Source organism: Microtus ochrogaster, linkage group LG7_11 (genome assembly GCF_000317375.1).
Source record: "Microtus ochrogaster isolate Prairie Vole_2 linkage group LG7_11, MicOch1.0, whole genome shotgun sequence".
In the NCBI taxonomy this organism is placed as follows: Eukaryota; Metazoa; Chordata; class Mammalia; order Rodentia; family Cricetidae; genus Microtus; species Microtus ochrogaster.
Genome location: NC_022032.1, coordinates 12,165,575 through 12,180,101, shown reverse-complemented (window position 1 = coordinate 12,180,101; position 14,527 = coordinate 12,165,575). Strand labels below are relative to the sequence as shown.

Sequence of the window (14,527 nt, the reverse complement as noted above, 5' to 3'; positions counted from 1 at the left end):
TGCGTCCATACCCCGCTAGCCTCTTGCCCATTGGGTCCTGAACTTATGTTTAGTCGTACTACTTCATCTGACGAAAGCAACCTTTAAGGCAGCATTTCGTAACGGTCCAGTGTTACCCTCATTTCAGCTGGGTATTAACTCACTCGGAAAAACCAGAGTTTGCTCCCTGGTGTGCCTAGAAACGACATTCCAACTTGCCTTGACGAATTAAAGTTTTTAAAAGTTGCTCTTCTTGAAAGGACAAGGGGGGAAAAAAAAGAATAAGTTAAAATTAAAAAAAAAAAACAGTAAGTGGAAAACCTTAACATTTGAGTAGACAAAAGTAACGTGAGGCGTGTATTTGTAATGGTGGCCACCAGATTGACATCTGGCTTAATGAAGATGGGAATCTGGGCTTGATTAAGCAATGTTGAGACGTCTGTCAAGTGAATAGCCTTAAATAACCAAGCGCTCTAATGGCCTGAAGAAGCTGGGAAGAGGAGTTGAAAGGAATATTCTTTGTGCAAACACAGAAACTAATTAATGTGTCCAGTACCACCTCCGCGAGTCAGTTTTAACGGGATTGTAAATGCGTGCCTGAGTGGATTTGAACACAGCGTGTCAGTTGCTCTTGGCCCCTCTGTTTAGCAATATTATCTACAAGATGTTTAACCACGGGGAAGTGGGGCCTTTATTAGGCAGTTAGCCTGCCAAGATGCTGGGATTCAGTGACATCTTGCCCTCGGTTTCCTGAGGCAGCCTGCTGCGACTCCCTCCCACTGAGGAATACAGTGCTCCTAAAGGCATGTTGTCATTGTCTTTGGCTAGCAAAAGGCCCAATCCACAAATGCCACAGGGCAGCAACTGTGCCCAGCCAGGTTCTACTCTAGATGTCAGGGTGTTATCTGGTGGGGTTTTGTTGAAGGAGAAAATAATAAGCCTTGTTAGGCCAGCTGGGCTTCAGCTCAGTCATTGAACCCCTTCTGTCCTTGTGCGTCTCGTTTTGGAAGCGTGTCCAGAAGCAGCACGGAGTAACTTACTGCTGGGAACCCATCTTGGATTTTTTGTTTGTTTTGGTTTCTGCAGCACAGGGGATCAGTCCCAGGGCCTTATGCATGGCTGAACCTCTGAGTTACAGCCCCAGGCCCCTTCTGTTCTCCTTAAAGAGAAAACACGTCATTGCATTCATTTTAAAAAAGATGGAAGGAAGGATGTATAAAATGTAAGCCTTTGGGTATGAACTTTTTGCTGGTTCCTTTGCCTGTAGGTATATATCGTTTTACAGAATTTGTCTTTTGCTTGTCTCATAGAATCAGTTTGTTGATGCAGGAAAGTCACATGGAGGGTTAACGTGGCTAACAAATTCATCTTCTGTTTGTCTCTAGAAATTGAAGCCAAGGAAGCTTGCGACTGGCTGCGGGTAACCGGATTCCCCCAATATGCACAGCTTTATGAAGGTAAGGCAAGGATGCCATCTTATCTGAAGTCAGTGTATTCGTAACACTGACCTCATGAATCGAGGACTTACTCGGAGACATTTTGTCACTTAGTTAAATAGTCCAGTTTCTAAAACAATGGGATAAGTACCCAAGACTCCCACCATTCAAAACAAAAGTAAAACAGAACCTTAGTATTCATAGAGTCATCTTGTCCTTCTGCAAAGAGTAAGCCGTGTCCTACAAACACCCACACACCAAAACAGGAAAGGACAATTAAGTTAAAAAGATCACCGTACAAGTTTGCTTTCTTTGTCTCTGTGATAAACAATATGACCAAAAGCAACCTGCAGAGAAAAGGGTTTATTTCATCTTGACAGCTTACACCCCATCACCAAGAGAAGTCAGGGCTGGAACCTGGAAGGAGGAACTGAGGCAAAGGCTATAGAAGATTGCTGCTCATTGGCTTTGCTTTCTTGTAGTACCCTGAAGTACCTGCCTAAGGGCAGCCCTGCCCACAGTGGGATGGACCCTCCCACATCAATCACTAATCAAGAAAATGCAGCTCAGACTTGCCTATAGGCCAATCTGATAGAGGCCTTTTCTCTGGTGTACTTCTTTCTTCCTACTTGACCCTGGCTTCTGTCAAGTTGACAGGGTGCTAGGGACAGTCACGTCTAACTCCTTCTCTGAGGCTCTGGTTCCATGGGTCGATACCACGCGTTCTGCATCCATTGAGATGAATTGGCTGCTCATTTCAATGGGAGACCTATTATCTGCATATGAAATTATGTTATAATGATCGCAGCTTTGAAATAGTGAGCTCCATTTTATAGATCATTTTCTTTTGAATGTTTACTTTTTAATTGTTTTTATTTATTTAAAATTTTTGTGCAATATATTTTGATCATGTTTTCCCCCTAGGGCAACTCCTGTCAGAGCCCCTTCCCCCCCACCTCCCTACCCACATAACTTCATGGATTTGGGGGTTTGTTTTTGTTTTTTGTTTGTTTAATATTCTCTCCTCTCTCTCTCTCTCTCTCTCTCTCTCTCTCTCTCTCTCTCTCTCTCTCTCTCTCTCATACATGTACATGCCCATGTTTTTCTATAAATTTCCTCTGTTGCAGGGTTCCCTGCCTCCTGAGGGGAGGGATTTGATGTGGGGGGAGGGGGGGAATGACAGGACTCGGGACTCAGGACTCAAGGCAGGAACCTGGAGGAAGAAACACTCATCCATTTAGAACTGAGTGTTCTGAGGTCTCTCACTCTCTGCATAATGTCTGGCTGTGGGTCTCTGAATTTGTTTCCATCTACTGTAGGGCAGCGCTTCTCTGGTGATGACTAAGCAAGACAGTGGTCCGCGAGTTATCAGAGTGTCCTTAGGAGTCCTTGTAGCGCTACAGTCTTGTTTTTTTTTTTTTTTGTTTTAAGATCAGTAGTGCTTGATTTTACCCAAGGTCCCTGGGCTCTCTAGTCTCAGATTCTTGCACACCCAAGCCGTGGGGGTGGGGGGTATGGATTCCATTTTATGGCATGGGTCTTAGATCAAATCAGATCTTGGTTGGTTACTCCCAAAGTAACCAGTTGTGGTTACTCCCACCATTGCCCTAGCCTGTCTTACAGGCTGGACACCATTGTAGATGAAGGGTTTATGGCTGGATTAGCATTTATGTTTCTCTTTTGGTAGTGCGCAGAGTACCTTCCTATACCAAAGACACTAGACCGTGGGGTGAAGGCTCTCATTTTATAGGCAATTTTCAAATCAAGCAAGGCATGGAGTGATTCCTAACGTAGTCTTTCGGTGGCACTCAGTGATGATATACTTTTATGTTCTGAAATAGCTTAGTGTCCCTCAATTTCACAGCATATATGCCATTTCTTATTGTTCTTTTATTTTGATTTTTGACCCAACACTTTGCACGGTGGAGTTGCCTGCCCTCAGACAAGACCTCCGACCTATTAAAGGGCTTTGGAGTTAGAAGTAGGAACAGCACTTGTTGCTTTTCTAGTTTACAGCTCTCCTGGAGCTAGGGAAAGGTAATTGGATTTCCAGTGGCCAGGCTTTTGTTTTCCTCTTTAAGATTAAATTTCCTTCAATTATGTCCTTTTGGGGTGTTGATTCGCTGCTAAGAGGCGCCTTCTTGTGCCTGTTGGTTTTGGTGAATCCAATTTCCAGTTGCTGTGTCTTACCTTCACAGTCCTAACAAGCAGGCTCCATCGTCCCTGATGGTATCTGCCGCATCTCTCCAAGTCATCTGAAGCCTAGGCTGTCTCTGGGATGTGCTGGCCCAGGTTCTGGGCAGTCATTTCCCACCTCACCCTGCCCCTATGCCAGGTGAACGAGCTACACACATTTGGTGGCACGGCCGCCCACAGATCCCTCATCTTCCTGATTAGCTCCGTTTGCTGCCTGCAGGTTTTCACTTCCTCCCTCTGCACCCAGGCTGGAAGTTGGGTTCAGACCGCTTCTACCCATCAGTAAACCATCATCTTGTAAAAACCAGTTCCTTCAACAAACAGTCTAGGCAAATAAGAAGAAAATTGATTGAATTCTTGCATTCCTCACAGTTAGTCATTACTGGGTAGTTTTTTTAAAAAAACAGAATTGTTATTCATTTGGATCAGAAAACTGACCTTAAGTATAGCATAGAAACTTAGAAAGAGCTAAAACAGCATGGTTTCTTTTTCACATATGCTTAGCAGGCAAGGACATTAAAACTTTGCATTTGCATTCATAGATTTTTATGTTATATACTATCTGAAAGTATTTCCTCTGATCTCGGCTTATTATTTAATAGAGTCTGAGTCCCTAAAGGGTATGTGACCGTGATTCTATTTAGTAATTTGTGTTCCTATTCACTGTTATCCTTCTCTGTGTGGTCACTATGACAGTGTCACTAACCCTCCCTCTGTCTACTGATGAAGAAGTATAAACGTGGAATACTAAATTCCCTACAGATCTCCACTGGCCATCGAACTGTAACAATGTCCTTGGTCTGCGTAATTATCAGTCAGGGTCAAAGGAATCCAACTCTTGCCTCCAGAAAAAAAACAAAAGAATAGATGGTAAACGAATACTGAGATAGCTTTCAACATTGTTTTCCAAAAGATGCCGTAAATGCTATCCTTAGAAATAAGGAATTCTAGCCGGGCGGTGGTGGCGCACGCCTTTAATCCCAGCACTCGGGAGGCAGAGGCAGGCGGATCTCTGTGAGTTCGAGGCCAGCCTGGTCTACAAGAGCTAGTTCCAGGACAGGAACCAAAAACTACGGAGAAACCCTGTCTCGAAAAATCAAAAAAAAAAAAAAAATACAGTGGTGGTCACTCATAGCTACCTCAGTAACTCCATAGCTCTAGTCATTGTGCCTCCCAGCCAGCTTCCTGTCTACACCTTGTTAGCAACCCTCCTCCATCCCTCTCCCTGTGGACCCCCAGGTCCCCAAGCTTGTAATCACTAGGTCACTCTCTCTGCAGGCCACACCGAGCAATTCTTCCGGCTCTCAGTCTGATGTAAGCAGTTCCTTGTTCTGAGAGCAGTGGACCCTCACAGATTTAGGGGCTTGGTTACCATTGTTTTGCAGTAAGTGTGTAGTTAGGCCTTTGTTTTACTTGGGAGTTAACCCTTTGGCTGCCACAGGGAAGTGCTAATATTTGTTTTAAAGTAGCAGATCTTGGATTCTCTGCTGTATATCCTATCATGTAAATGGATCAGTCCCTCCAGCTGCCCTTGGCCATTGTTCCCTGAATCTTTCCTGGCCAGGGTTCTGTTTTGTCTCTGGGCTTGCTTTTGTTTTTCCTGTGGCCCCTTCCCTGATGGCCTGTGAGCAAAGACATTTTTTTTTTAAGCCCCATCACAAAGGAGACTCCTTACTGTATTCAACCTGGCTTAAATTATAACTCAGAGCAGGCATTTACTGCCTAGTAATTAGTTGGAAGGCCGAAAGTGTTTTGAACTCTTTCTGTGACAGAGAAACAACTCAGAGATCCTCAACTACTTTAGAACTGACTTAAACCACGAGTGGAATCACTACATGCTCCCACAGAGGGATGAGGAGTTGTTGGAACAGTAGATAGCGCATTGCCGAAACAAGCTAATTTGACCAGCGCCTGGGCACTCAACTATACTTGTTTTTTGTTTTTTGTTTTTTTCTCCCTACAGATCTCCTGTTCCCTATTGATGTGGCTCTGGTGAAGAGAGAACATGATTTCTTGGACAGAGATGCCATCGAGGCTCTATGCAGGTAAACTGACATTTCCCTTTTATTTTATTCTTTTTTTTAATTTGATAGTTTATGTCTCTGCTTTTGTTTTTTTATTTTATTAATTTATTTATTTATTAAAGATTTCTGCCTTCTCTCCACCACCGCCTCCCATTTCCCTCCCCCAATCCAGTCCCCCTCCCTCATCAGCCCAAAGAGCAGTGAGGGTTCCCTGCCCTGTGGGAAGTCCAAGGACTTCCCACCTCCTTCCAGGTCTAGTAAGGTGAGCATCCAAACTGCCTAGGCTCCCACAAAGCCAGTACAAAAAAACATGGTACTGTAATCTCAGCACTCACGGCGGAGGCAGGCCAGTCGTAGTTCAAGGCCAGCCTGGTCTTGAACTGAGTAAGTTCCAGGACAGACAGGACTACCCTGAAAGACTTTGTTTCAGAAATAGATAGTAGACAGACAGACAGACAGACAGACAGGCGATAGATAGATAGATAGATAGATAGATAGATAGATAGATAGATAGATAGATAGATAGATAGATAGATGAATGAAATGGTGCTCATCTCTCAACCTTGGTTTGCTTTCAATTTGATCAACATTGGGTCTTTGATAATCAGATGATACTTTGCTTAAAGCGAACATTAGATAAACACTAAAATGCTGTTGTATGATGTCATCATTGCAATAGCACCCAGGCTGTCTTGGGAGGCCCTCACGTAGGACCATCCCACATCCTGTTACCATTTGATGACGGCAGAAACAGCAAACTTTCTGGTGGTTTGGAAACGTGGACTTTCTGAAGAGTCCCTGTCCCTGACTGCCAGCACCGTGCGTGCGAGTCAAAGCCGCCACCATACTGTAGGGTGGAAGGAGACATTCAGAGGGGCAGGGCTTAGAAGAGCCAGACAGGATTGTCATTCTAAGGAGGCTCCTCAGAAGCCCCAGCTGTCCCAGGTAGAGTGATGACAGGATTAAATAGGCCATAAACTCACAGAGCACGGGCTTTAATGTATAGGAGACAGGCAGTAAACAGGCACTGATGTGAACGGTGAATAAACCTGTCAGAGGTCCTGCTCCGGGAGCTGCTCACTCTCCAGGCTGAGAGGCAGCTTGTGGGATTTAGAGAAGTGAAAGTAATAAAACCTGAGGCTGCAAGGGCCTCGGGTGATCCTTTCAAACCCGGGGTGACATTTTTATTCATCCCTTGTAATTTTTTTCAGAATCCTTGAAAAGCCTTCCCCTTCCCTGCCTGGTTCTAACGAGAAGAATATGCATAGAGACAGAATTCACATGTTGACTGAATTCTAACGTGGAAGGCAGTTCTCTTTCAGTGACTTCTAAAAGACCTTAGTTATTTGTATACACGTGCGTGTGCATGTGTGTTTGCATGTGCACATGTGCACCTGGAGAGGCCAGAGGTCACCGCCCAGTGTCCTCCTCTTCAGTTGTTCTGTGCCCTGTTTTTTGAGGCCAGGTCTCTCCTTGAGCCCAGAGTTCACCAATTCAGCCGGCCTGGCGAGCCAGTGGACTCCAGTGCTTTGATGCCTGGCTTTTGCCTGGATGTGGGCATCCAGACCCAGACCCTCATGCTCGCTATGCTGTGGCTGGGCTCCCTATCAAGTACCTAATTTCGGTGTTTGTTTTAACTGGGGCAAACATCGTAAGGTGAAATGGTAATCTGGTGTTTCTTTTCCTATAACGGTGAAGAACACAGTAACAGCTTTCTGTCTGTCTGTCTGTCTCTCTCTCTCTCACACACACACACAAACACATCCTTTCTTACATAATGTTGTTTGAAGCAGCAAGTTTGAGTACTGTGGTTTGGGGAAAAGACAAATTATATGTTCACGCTATGGAAAAGACTAGATTTCATAGTTCGTAAAAAGAGAGAAAAAAGGTATCTTTATCTCCCCCGAAACAGTGTGCAGCTTTAGTGAGAAGTGTCCAGGGCACGCACACATTTTTTTTTTTATTTTCTGGGGAAAGAGAGTTTGTGGAGTTCCTGGAGTATGTAAGATCATCACTACGTGATCTGGAATGAAAAATGTCACCAGTGCCGTTTGGAGAGAAGTCGGCATCTGGACGCTGAACTGCTCCGGACATTGTAAAGATGTTTTGGCGCTTAGCTGTGTGGCAGCCTTAATTTATTCTCAAGTCATCGCCATGATGGTGATGCTGATGCATACGGATGAGGTCACTCAGAAAAGGCGTCTTAGGAAACGCTTGCTTGCGCCTTGTGGCCGATCACCCTTCTCACACATGCTAAGCCACTTGGGAGGGAGTCGGCCTGCTGAACTACATCAACAGCTTAGGAATGTCTGGGTCAGAAAAATACCATCGCAGTATTTCAGCCCAAAGAATTCTGATTAAATACTTGAAGAATTTTATTTTTGAAGAATTTTTCTTGAATGTCAGTTTAAAACTGACTTTTTCCTTTTTTGAAGGAAAAAGGCTTGCTAAAGTTTGGTTCATGCTGGCTCAGAATACTGCCTAAAAGGAGAAGCCGCCACCCATAGAAGAGACCAGATACGATAGGAGCAAAGAAAGGATTGGGAAACTGGTCCTTTATCTACGCTCTTCGGGGTCAGCATCAGTTTTCTCTTATGTGTATACACTGATATATCCTACATAGGTTAGGTGTCCAAATGAAAAAAGAAAAAAAATAAATCAAAACTCATCATATCCAGTTTGGAGGATGTGCACTAAAGCCTACGGTTGAGTTTTCATTTTCTTTTTTTTTTTAATGAAATTCTTATTCAGCATATAATAAGTGTTCACTGTCATCTCAGCCCTGGGGAGACAGATTTAAAAAAAAGAAAAGAAAATGGGAATTCAAAGCCAGTTCGGACTGAACAGCAAGATCCTGCCTCAAAAAAAAAAAAAAATCACTTTCTAATTAAAAGGGGGAAACTTCAGGACCCACAGTAATAGTCATCAAGAGTTGAGGGGATGGAAAGCCCAAGGGCCTTGTCCACACAGTCACACAAGGCAGTGACATTGGCCTTCCGAGAAGGCCACAGGTGGGACCTGTAGGCAGACATCAACCCCCCCATAGGTTTTCTGAGATTCCCTTTATTTTTCGCATATGCCTACTGCAGAGACTTCTTTCACCTATGTAATCCAGGGCCATCAGATAACAGAGCTGTAGTGTGTTTACAGATGTCTCCTCTTGGCTTGTGCTCTGTGGAGACTTTTTGTGCACATCCGGCCTTCCCTCATCCAAACATTTAAGTGAATGAGTTGTCAGAGCTCGGTTGGAAGCATCATGGGGTTCCTCGCATCAAATGCTCGCCCGTGGAGTGGGCCACATTCTGTACGCAGTTTCTCTATTTCTCCCTGGATAGAAAATACCCACATTCCCAGATTTGTAAGTCAAACAACAGTTGCGATAAAAAGCTAAAAGGAGCTGATTTCTTTTCATAGTTTTTACTCAGGGCGGAAGACTCTTAGACCAAAAAGCAGGAATAGGATGAGGTTGAATACTGGTACTATCAAAATATAAACTTTAATAATGTCCAGAAATTATAATTATCAGGGTAGTAGGCTACCCAACTTTTTTATTCCTGAGACAGTGTTTCTCTATGTAGCTCTGGCTGTCCTAGAACTTGCCCTGTAGACCAGGCTTACCTTGAACTCACTGAGATTGTCCAGCCTTTGGTTCCCAAGTGCTGGCTTACCCAATATTCTTCAAGTGTTATTCTAAGGTAGCAACGGACTAGTTCCTCAAAGAGATTGGCTTTTCCGTCCACCTTGATGGCTTCACTAATAATCTAAACCAACTGAGGGATCTATGATTGTGAGCAGGTTCTATTCAGAACTAGAAGAGTGCTCAGCTTGTCTCAAAGCACACACTGTAAACTGGGTGGTGCTGGGATGCCTCTGCCTTCCCGGGGCTTCAGGAACATTCCACATTGCTGCTTTCCTTTGGAATTAAAACGGACTCCTCTCAATCCATGAAAGCAATGTGAACATTGACTAGTTGTTGTCAGATGAGAAAGGTAACTACATTGTCACCGTCATCTTCACTATGTACTTTGTCCCCAAACCACCTGTGATGTGTCAAAGCTAAGTCAAGCAGCATTCTGACCTGGTCACTCTTTCCAATTCAGTTTAAAATGAGGCAAGTAATTGGGTGAGGAGATAGGAGTAGGGGGAGGTACTGGGGGCAGGATCTTACTGTGTAGCCCAAGTTAAGTTAAACTCAACAGCCCTCCTGCCTCAGCCTTTCAAGTACCAGATGACAGCCAACAACAAGTAATTTAAACATATGTTTAATTCCAAACCATCTATAAGACTTGGAAGAATTTTTGTCCAGGTCCTTTGTTTCTCCTTAGCCTTCTTCTGCTTTTTATGTTAAATGCAAGGAGGCCCAGATCTCTGTCTCTATCCTTTTATCTACGTGCCTACAGCTCTGTGCAGCCAAACTCTTGAACCTTTGATAGTCCGCCCTTGGCTCCCTCTGTCTTTAGAACAGAGGCAAGTTACCCAGGAGATAAGACCAGCACATTCCTTTGGAGCTGGGCCTTGGGCGGTGGTGGGGGTCTGAATGCCCAAGGCTACAGATGGCTATTGATAGCGGTATTTCAGCCACTTTCTTGAAGTTTACTACTTCAGATCTACTTTGCTTCCATTTTTTTTTTTTTTTTTGGCATCGTTAATACTTGTATCAGAACCAAGTAGAAGATGCTGTGTTTGGGTTCCAGATCTACTCTGTTTTAATCCTGGGTCCTTGGACAAAATTTCTGAGCTCCCTAAGCACCATTTCTTCCTTTTTTTTTTTTTTTTTTTTTTTTTTTTTTTTTTTTTTTTTTTTTGGTTTTTTGAGACAGGGTTTCTCTGTGGCTTTTTGGAGCCTGTCCTGGAACTAGCTCTGTAGACCAGGCTGGTCTCGAACTCACAGAGATCCGCCTGCCTCTGCCTCCCGAGTGCTGGGATTAAAGGTGTGCGCCATCATCGCCCGGCCATTTCTTCCTTTTTAAAAGATAAATCATGATATCTGTTCTAGGAAGATCACCAGAAGACTAAGGATGATCTAATGTCTTAGAAGCACCCAGCACAGTGCCTCACCCAGAGACAATGGCAGTTCATCTGGCTAGAACCATTTTTTTTTTTGTTAAAATTCTTGATTAACGTAGCATGACTGTAGTTATGTGATTTTTTTTAATATTTGTATGTAAGGTATGACCATATCTTACCACCTTATAATTTTATCATTTCTAGTCTTGAGAATATTCTAGGTAGCTATTTCAAAATAAAAAATTAGTGTTAAGCATAGTCAACCCAATATGTCCAGCCCTCCTGTGTTTGTGCTTCATTAGTTACCTTTTCATTGGGACTCGCTGTCCCTTGCCAGCTTCTGGTGACCATTCTTGTGTTCTCTTTTGTGAGATGAGTTTCTTCTCTGGCTAGAGCTACTATATCTTATGTCCCCGTTGCCCCTCTGATAGAGGTGTGCCGGCCCAGCTCATAAGCCTTCTTCGGAGATCCTGGGGAATGTGGGCCTGTGAGGGGAAATAAATGAAAGCGGCCAGCCGAAACTCTGAAAGTCACTTTGGCCTTCAGGAATGCAATGCCATTAGTTTGGTGCTGCCAACATAAAAAGAAAAACTTGGCCTTTATAAAACCAGCCTCCTGGGTCTCTTTTTGTTTGGCCCAGACCAGGAGTTTGTGAAGTTGCTCCGCCATCCCCCACCCCCACAGGCCTCCATGCCTAGTAAATTTGGTTATAAACATCACTCGACCATTAAAGCCCAAATGGAGTCAAGTGGAGATTTGATTACAGTTTTGATTAATGAAACCCAGACCTAAGATTAACTGTAACCATTTCTCATTGAAAAGATTGGGGGGACTGAAAACAGTAGGCGTGTCCTTTAATCCATGCCCTTTAGAGAGGGACCCTACACCCCTCTATGAGTTCACAGTGTTTCTCGGCTGTTTTCGTTGCCTCCCCATCCACGGAGAGGGTTTTTCTGAACCTCAGTCCTCTGCTTTATCTCTGTTTATTCTATAAACAGGCTGCCCCATAATCTGTGGAATCAAAGGCAGGCTTATCAGACTGCCTATCCTGGTGCGTCCAGGTTGTCAGACAAGTTACCCAGAGCAGGATGGGAAAGATAAAGGCCCAGGAGAGCTGAGGATCAGTTTGAAGTGGAGGGAATTAAGGGCTCTCGGTCCATGAAAATGTAGGCTTGCAGCTTGAGGAGGAAAGACTGATGGGGAAGAGTCAGGAGGCCGACGGCAGACAGCTTTAAAAAGGGTCATTGAGGGAGGACGGAGCGATGGTCATCTGGAAGATATTAGGAAGAACCAAGGCCGGGAGGACTGTCACTCACACCCTCTGGACTCGCTAGTTAGGGAGTATATAAAAGGTGCTTTTTTTTTTCTTATTTCCTGTGACTTATTCTTAAAGGATTTCATTTTCAATGAAATTGATGATTGATTGATTGATTGATTGATGGATGGATTGATGGATTGATTGATGGTGTACTAAGGATTGAACCTGGAGCCTCGTGTGTACTAGGCGAGGCCTCTTGCTAAGCACACTGGAATCCCTGTTTCTCTAATGTTAAATGGATGTTACTGTTGTGGGGGGGCGGGGCGTGCAGAATGTTCAGAACTGCAATTTGACTGCTGTTCCAAAGAAGAATGTGACCTGTTTGAACCCAGAGAGATTTTGGTTACCTGGGGTAGCAGTGTACAGATTTTTAGAGTAATCATTTGTGTGATTGCTCTTGGTTCTCTGCAGATAGAAACTTGTATAAAGCATTGAGCCTTACAGAGGGCTGGACCTTCCTCTCTGTAGAATAAACCAAAGTTGGAAAATTGCCTGCTGAGATGGTCGTTTGTTGGCGATTACTGAGGCCTGTCGTCCTTTTTAAGTCTTATGGGATGGGAGATGGGGTACTCTGAACACTTCGCCAACTGACTTCCTGAGCTCCTTACCGCTCCTGCAACTTCACTGAAGCAGAGGTCACACTGACGCTACAGCTGTCATATGGCATTGACTCACAGAAAAAAAAAAAAAGTGAAATTTAAACAGAAAGAACAAGAGCTAGAAAGGCACCTTTAAGTTGTTCCCATGTTTTTGAGTCTAGAACTCACTAGCCAGACGAGACTGGCCTTAAACTCAGAGATCCCCATGCCTCTGCCTCCCGGGTTAAAGGTTAAAGGCGGGCACTGCCAGGCCAGGACTAAATTACTCGTTTTATAGCGGAAGCTTACTGTACTTGCCTAAATTAGAAATGAGTTTGGGGAAGCTCATGATATGTGTCGGGTGTTTAAGAGAAATACTTGCCTGCCCCTTAGTGGTTTCCCGGCTTTTGCTGATGTCCTTTCTCTGCTCCGTAGGCGACTAAACACTTTAAACAAATGTGCGCTGATGAAGCTGGAGATCAGCCCCCACCGGAAGCGAGTGAGTACCTGAATTGCACACACAGCGGGGTGGGAGACCACACGCGCCCAAACCCAAATAGGACTGTATCGCACAGTTAAAAAGTTCTGTCCGTTCTAAACGTTAAAACCCGTATTTGCAGCCAGCAATGGGTTGTGGTATCTGTTGCTTGGAACCCAAAGGAAGTTGTCTGTTACATTTCCTGATGGACTCAGTGGGTACCCTGTGGTTAAAGACAAGAAGCCGATTGCAGAGGAATTTCTCATTGCTCCCTGGAGGAAATAAAGCTAGCATTCTTGAGGAGCCCTTCCCGCTTCCCGGATGGAACAGTAACTCCATCTCACAGCTGTCAAGATGAAAGCAAAGGCCTGCTTGGGGGATACTGTAGGAGATTTGGTGCGGACAGGGAGGAAGAGGCCGGGACAGGAAGTCGCACATGCTCCGTCAGTGGTGATATGTACTGATTTTTTTTTTCCTTCTGGATAAGAACTGTGGGACCTTGTAAGAGGGTGAGGCAATGCTAGGAGTTAGTGTTGCAAATTCGGGTAAACAGGAATAAATCTTGCCCACAGAGCACAGTCCTGACTGTTGCGAGTATCCATTTTAATGATCCAACAGTCCCTGACGTGCAAAAAGTCACCTTCTTTGGGAGTTAAATCTTGTAAATAAATGATCACTGCCCAAGCTGGGCAGAGAGTCTCCATGTGGATATGAGAGGCTAGGTCTTGATATTTGCACATGTATCTGGTAGCAAGGATAGCTAGCATACTGAGTTCTGAGCAGTCTGACGGGACATTCCCAGTTCCTGCACATAAAGCAGGTATAATCAGCTGCCGTGTTCTCTAGTGTTTACAAATAACCCATGCAAGGCACTTGCTGGGCATTCTTGAAGCCCTGTTAAATTTCCTGGAGCATGTCCTAGATTGAAACTGCCCAGGCCCCTTGTGACATTAACTGTGGCCGGATTGTAGGGGGAAGGTACCAGCAAGAGATGACACAGGCTTGGGTTGCCACATGATGGCTCGCCATGTAGGGCATGTCTTGATATTTTTTTTTTAGAGTCTTCAGCTGCCATTCTGTTAGCTTTTTGAAAGTGTTTTTTTTTTTTAATTGCACAAGAGAATATAAACACACTCTTTGAACAGTCAGCTAGACTGGAGATGGTTCAGAGGGAGTCCTACCCCCGCTGACTTGAGTTCCGGTTCAGAATATTTCGCATGCTTGGAATTTCCGCCAATCTCATAGGTCCCCTTTGTGAGCAGTTAATGAGCGGCCTAAAGACTCAGATTTTCAACAAAATAACTCATTTCGCTGGCAACACTGGGTCAGACTACTGGTAAAGTCTTTAGATCTGGGGCAGTGAAATGACAGCGAGCTAAAGGTGCCTGCTGCCAAGCGTGACAGCAGAGGTCTGTACCCAGGACCTACACGGTCGAACGAGAAAAATCTGTACTCTTCTCAACATGGTACAAACACTCATACACACCCGAAGATTTCCCTGTACACACTTG

The 14,527-nt window shown here is 44.4% G+C and overlaps 1 protein-coding gene across 2 annotated transcripts in view; it reads left to right on the top strand.

Annotated features, from left to right (window-relative positions):
- Dlc1 (DLC1 Rho GTPase activating protein) overlaps positions 1 to 14,527 on the top strand; it is a 155,338-nt gene that overhangs the window by 123,810 nt on the left and 17,001 nt on the right. For both annotated transcript variants that reach the window (XM_026786876.1, XM_005362532.1), the window contains exons 2-4: positions 1,365 to 1,436; positions 5,575 to 5,656; positions 12,974 to 13,037. In XM_026786876.1, coding sequence (XP_026642677.1) covers positions 1,365 to 1,436; positions 5,575 to 5,656; positions 12,974 to 13,037 — 218 coding nt within the window. The remainder of the gene's footprint in view (positions 1 to 1,364; positions 1,437 to 5,574; positions 5,657 to 12,973; positions 13,038 to 14,527) is intronic.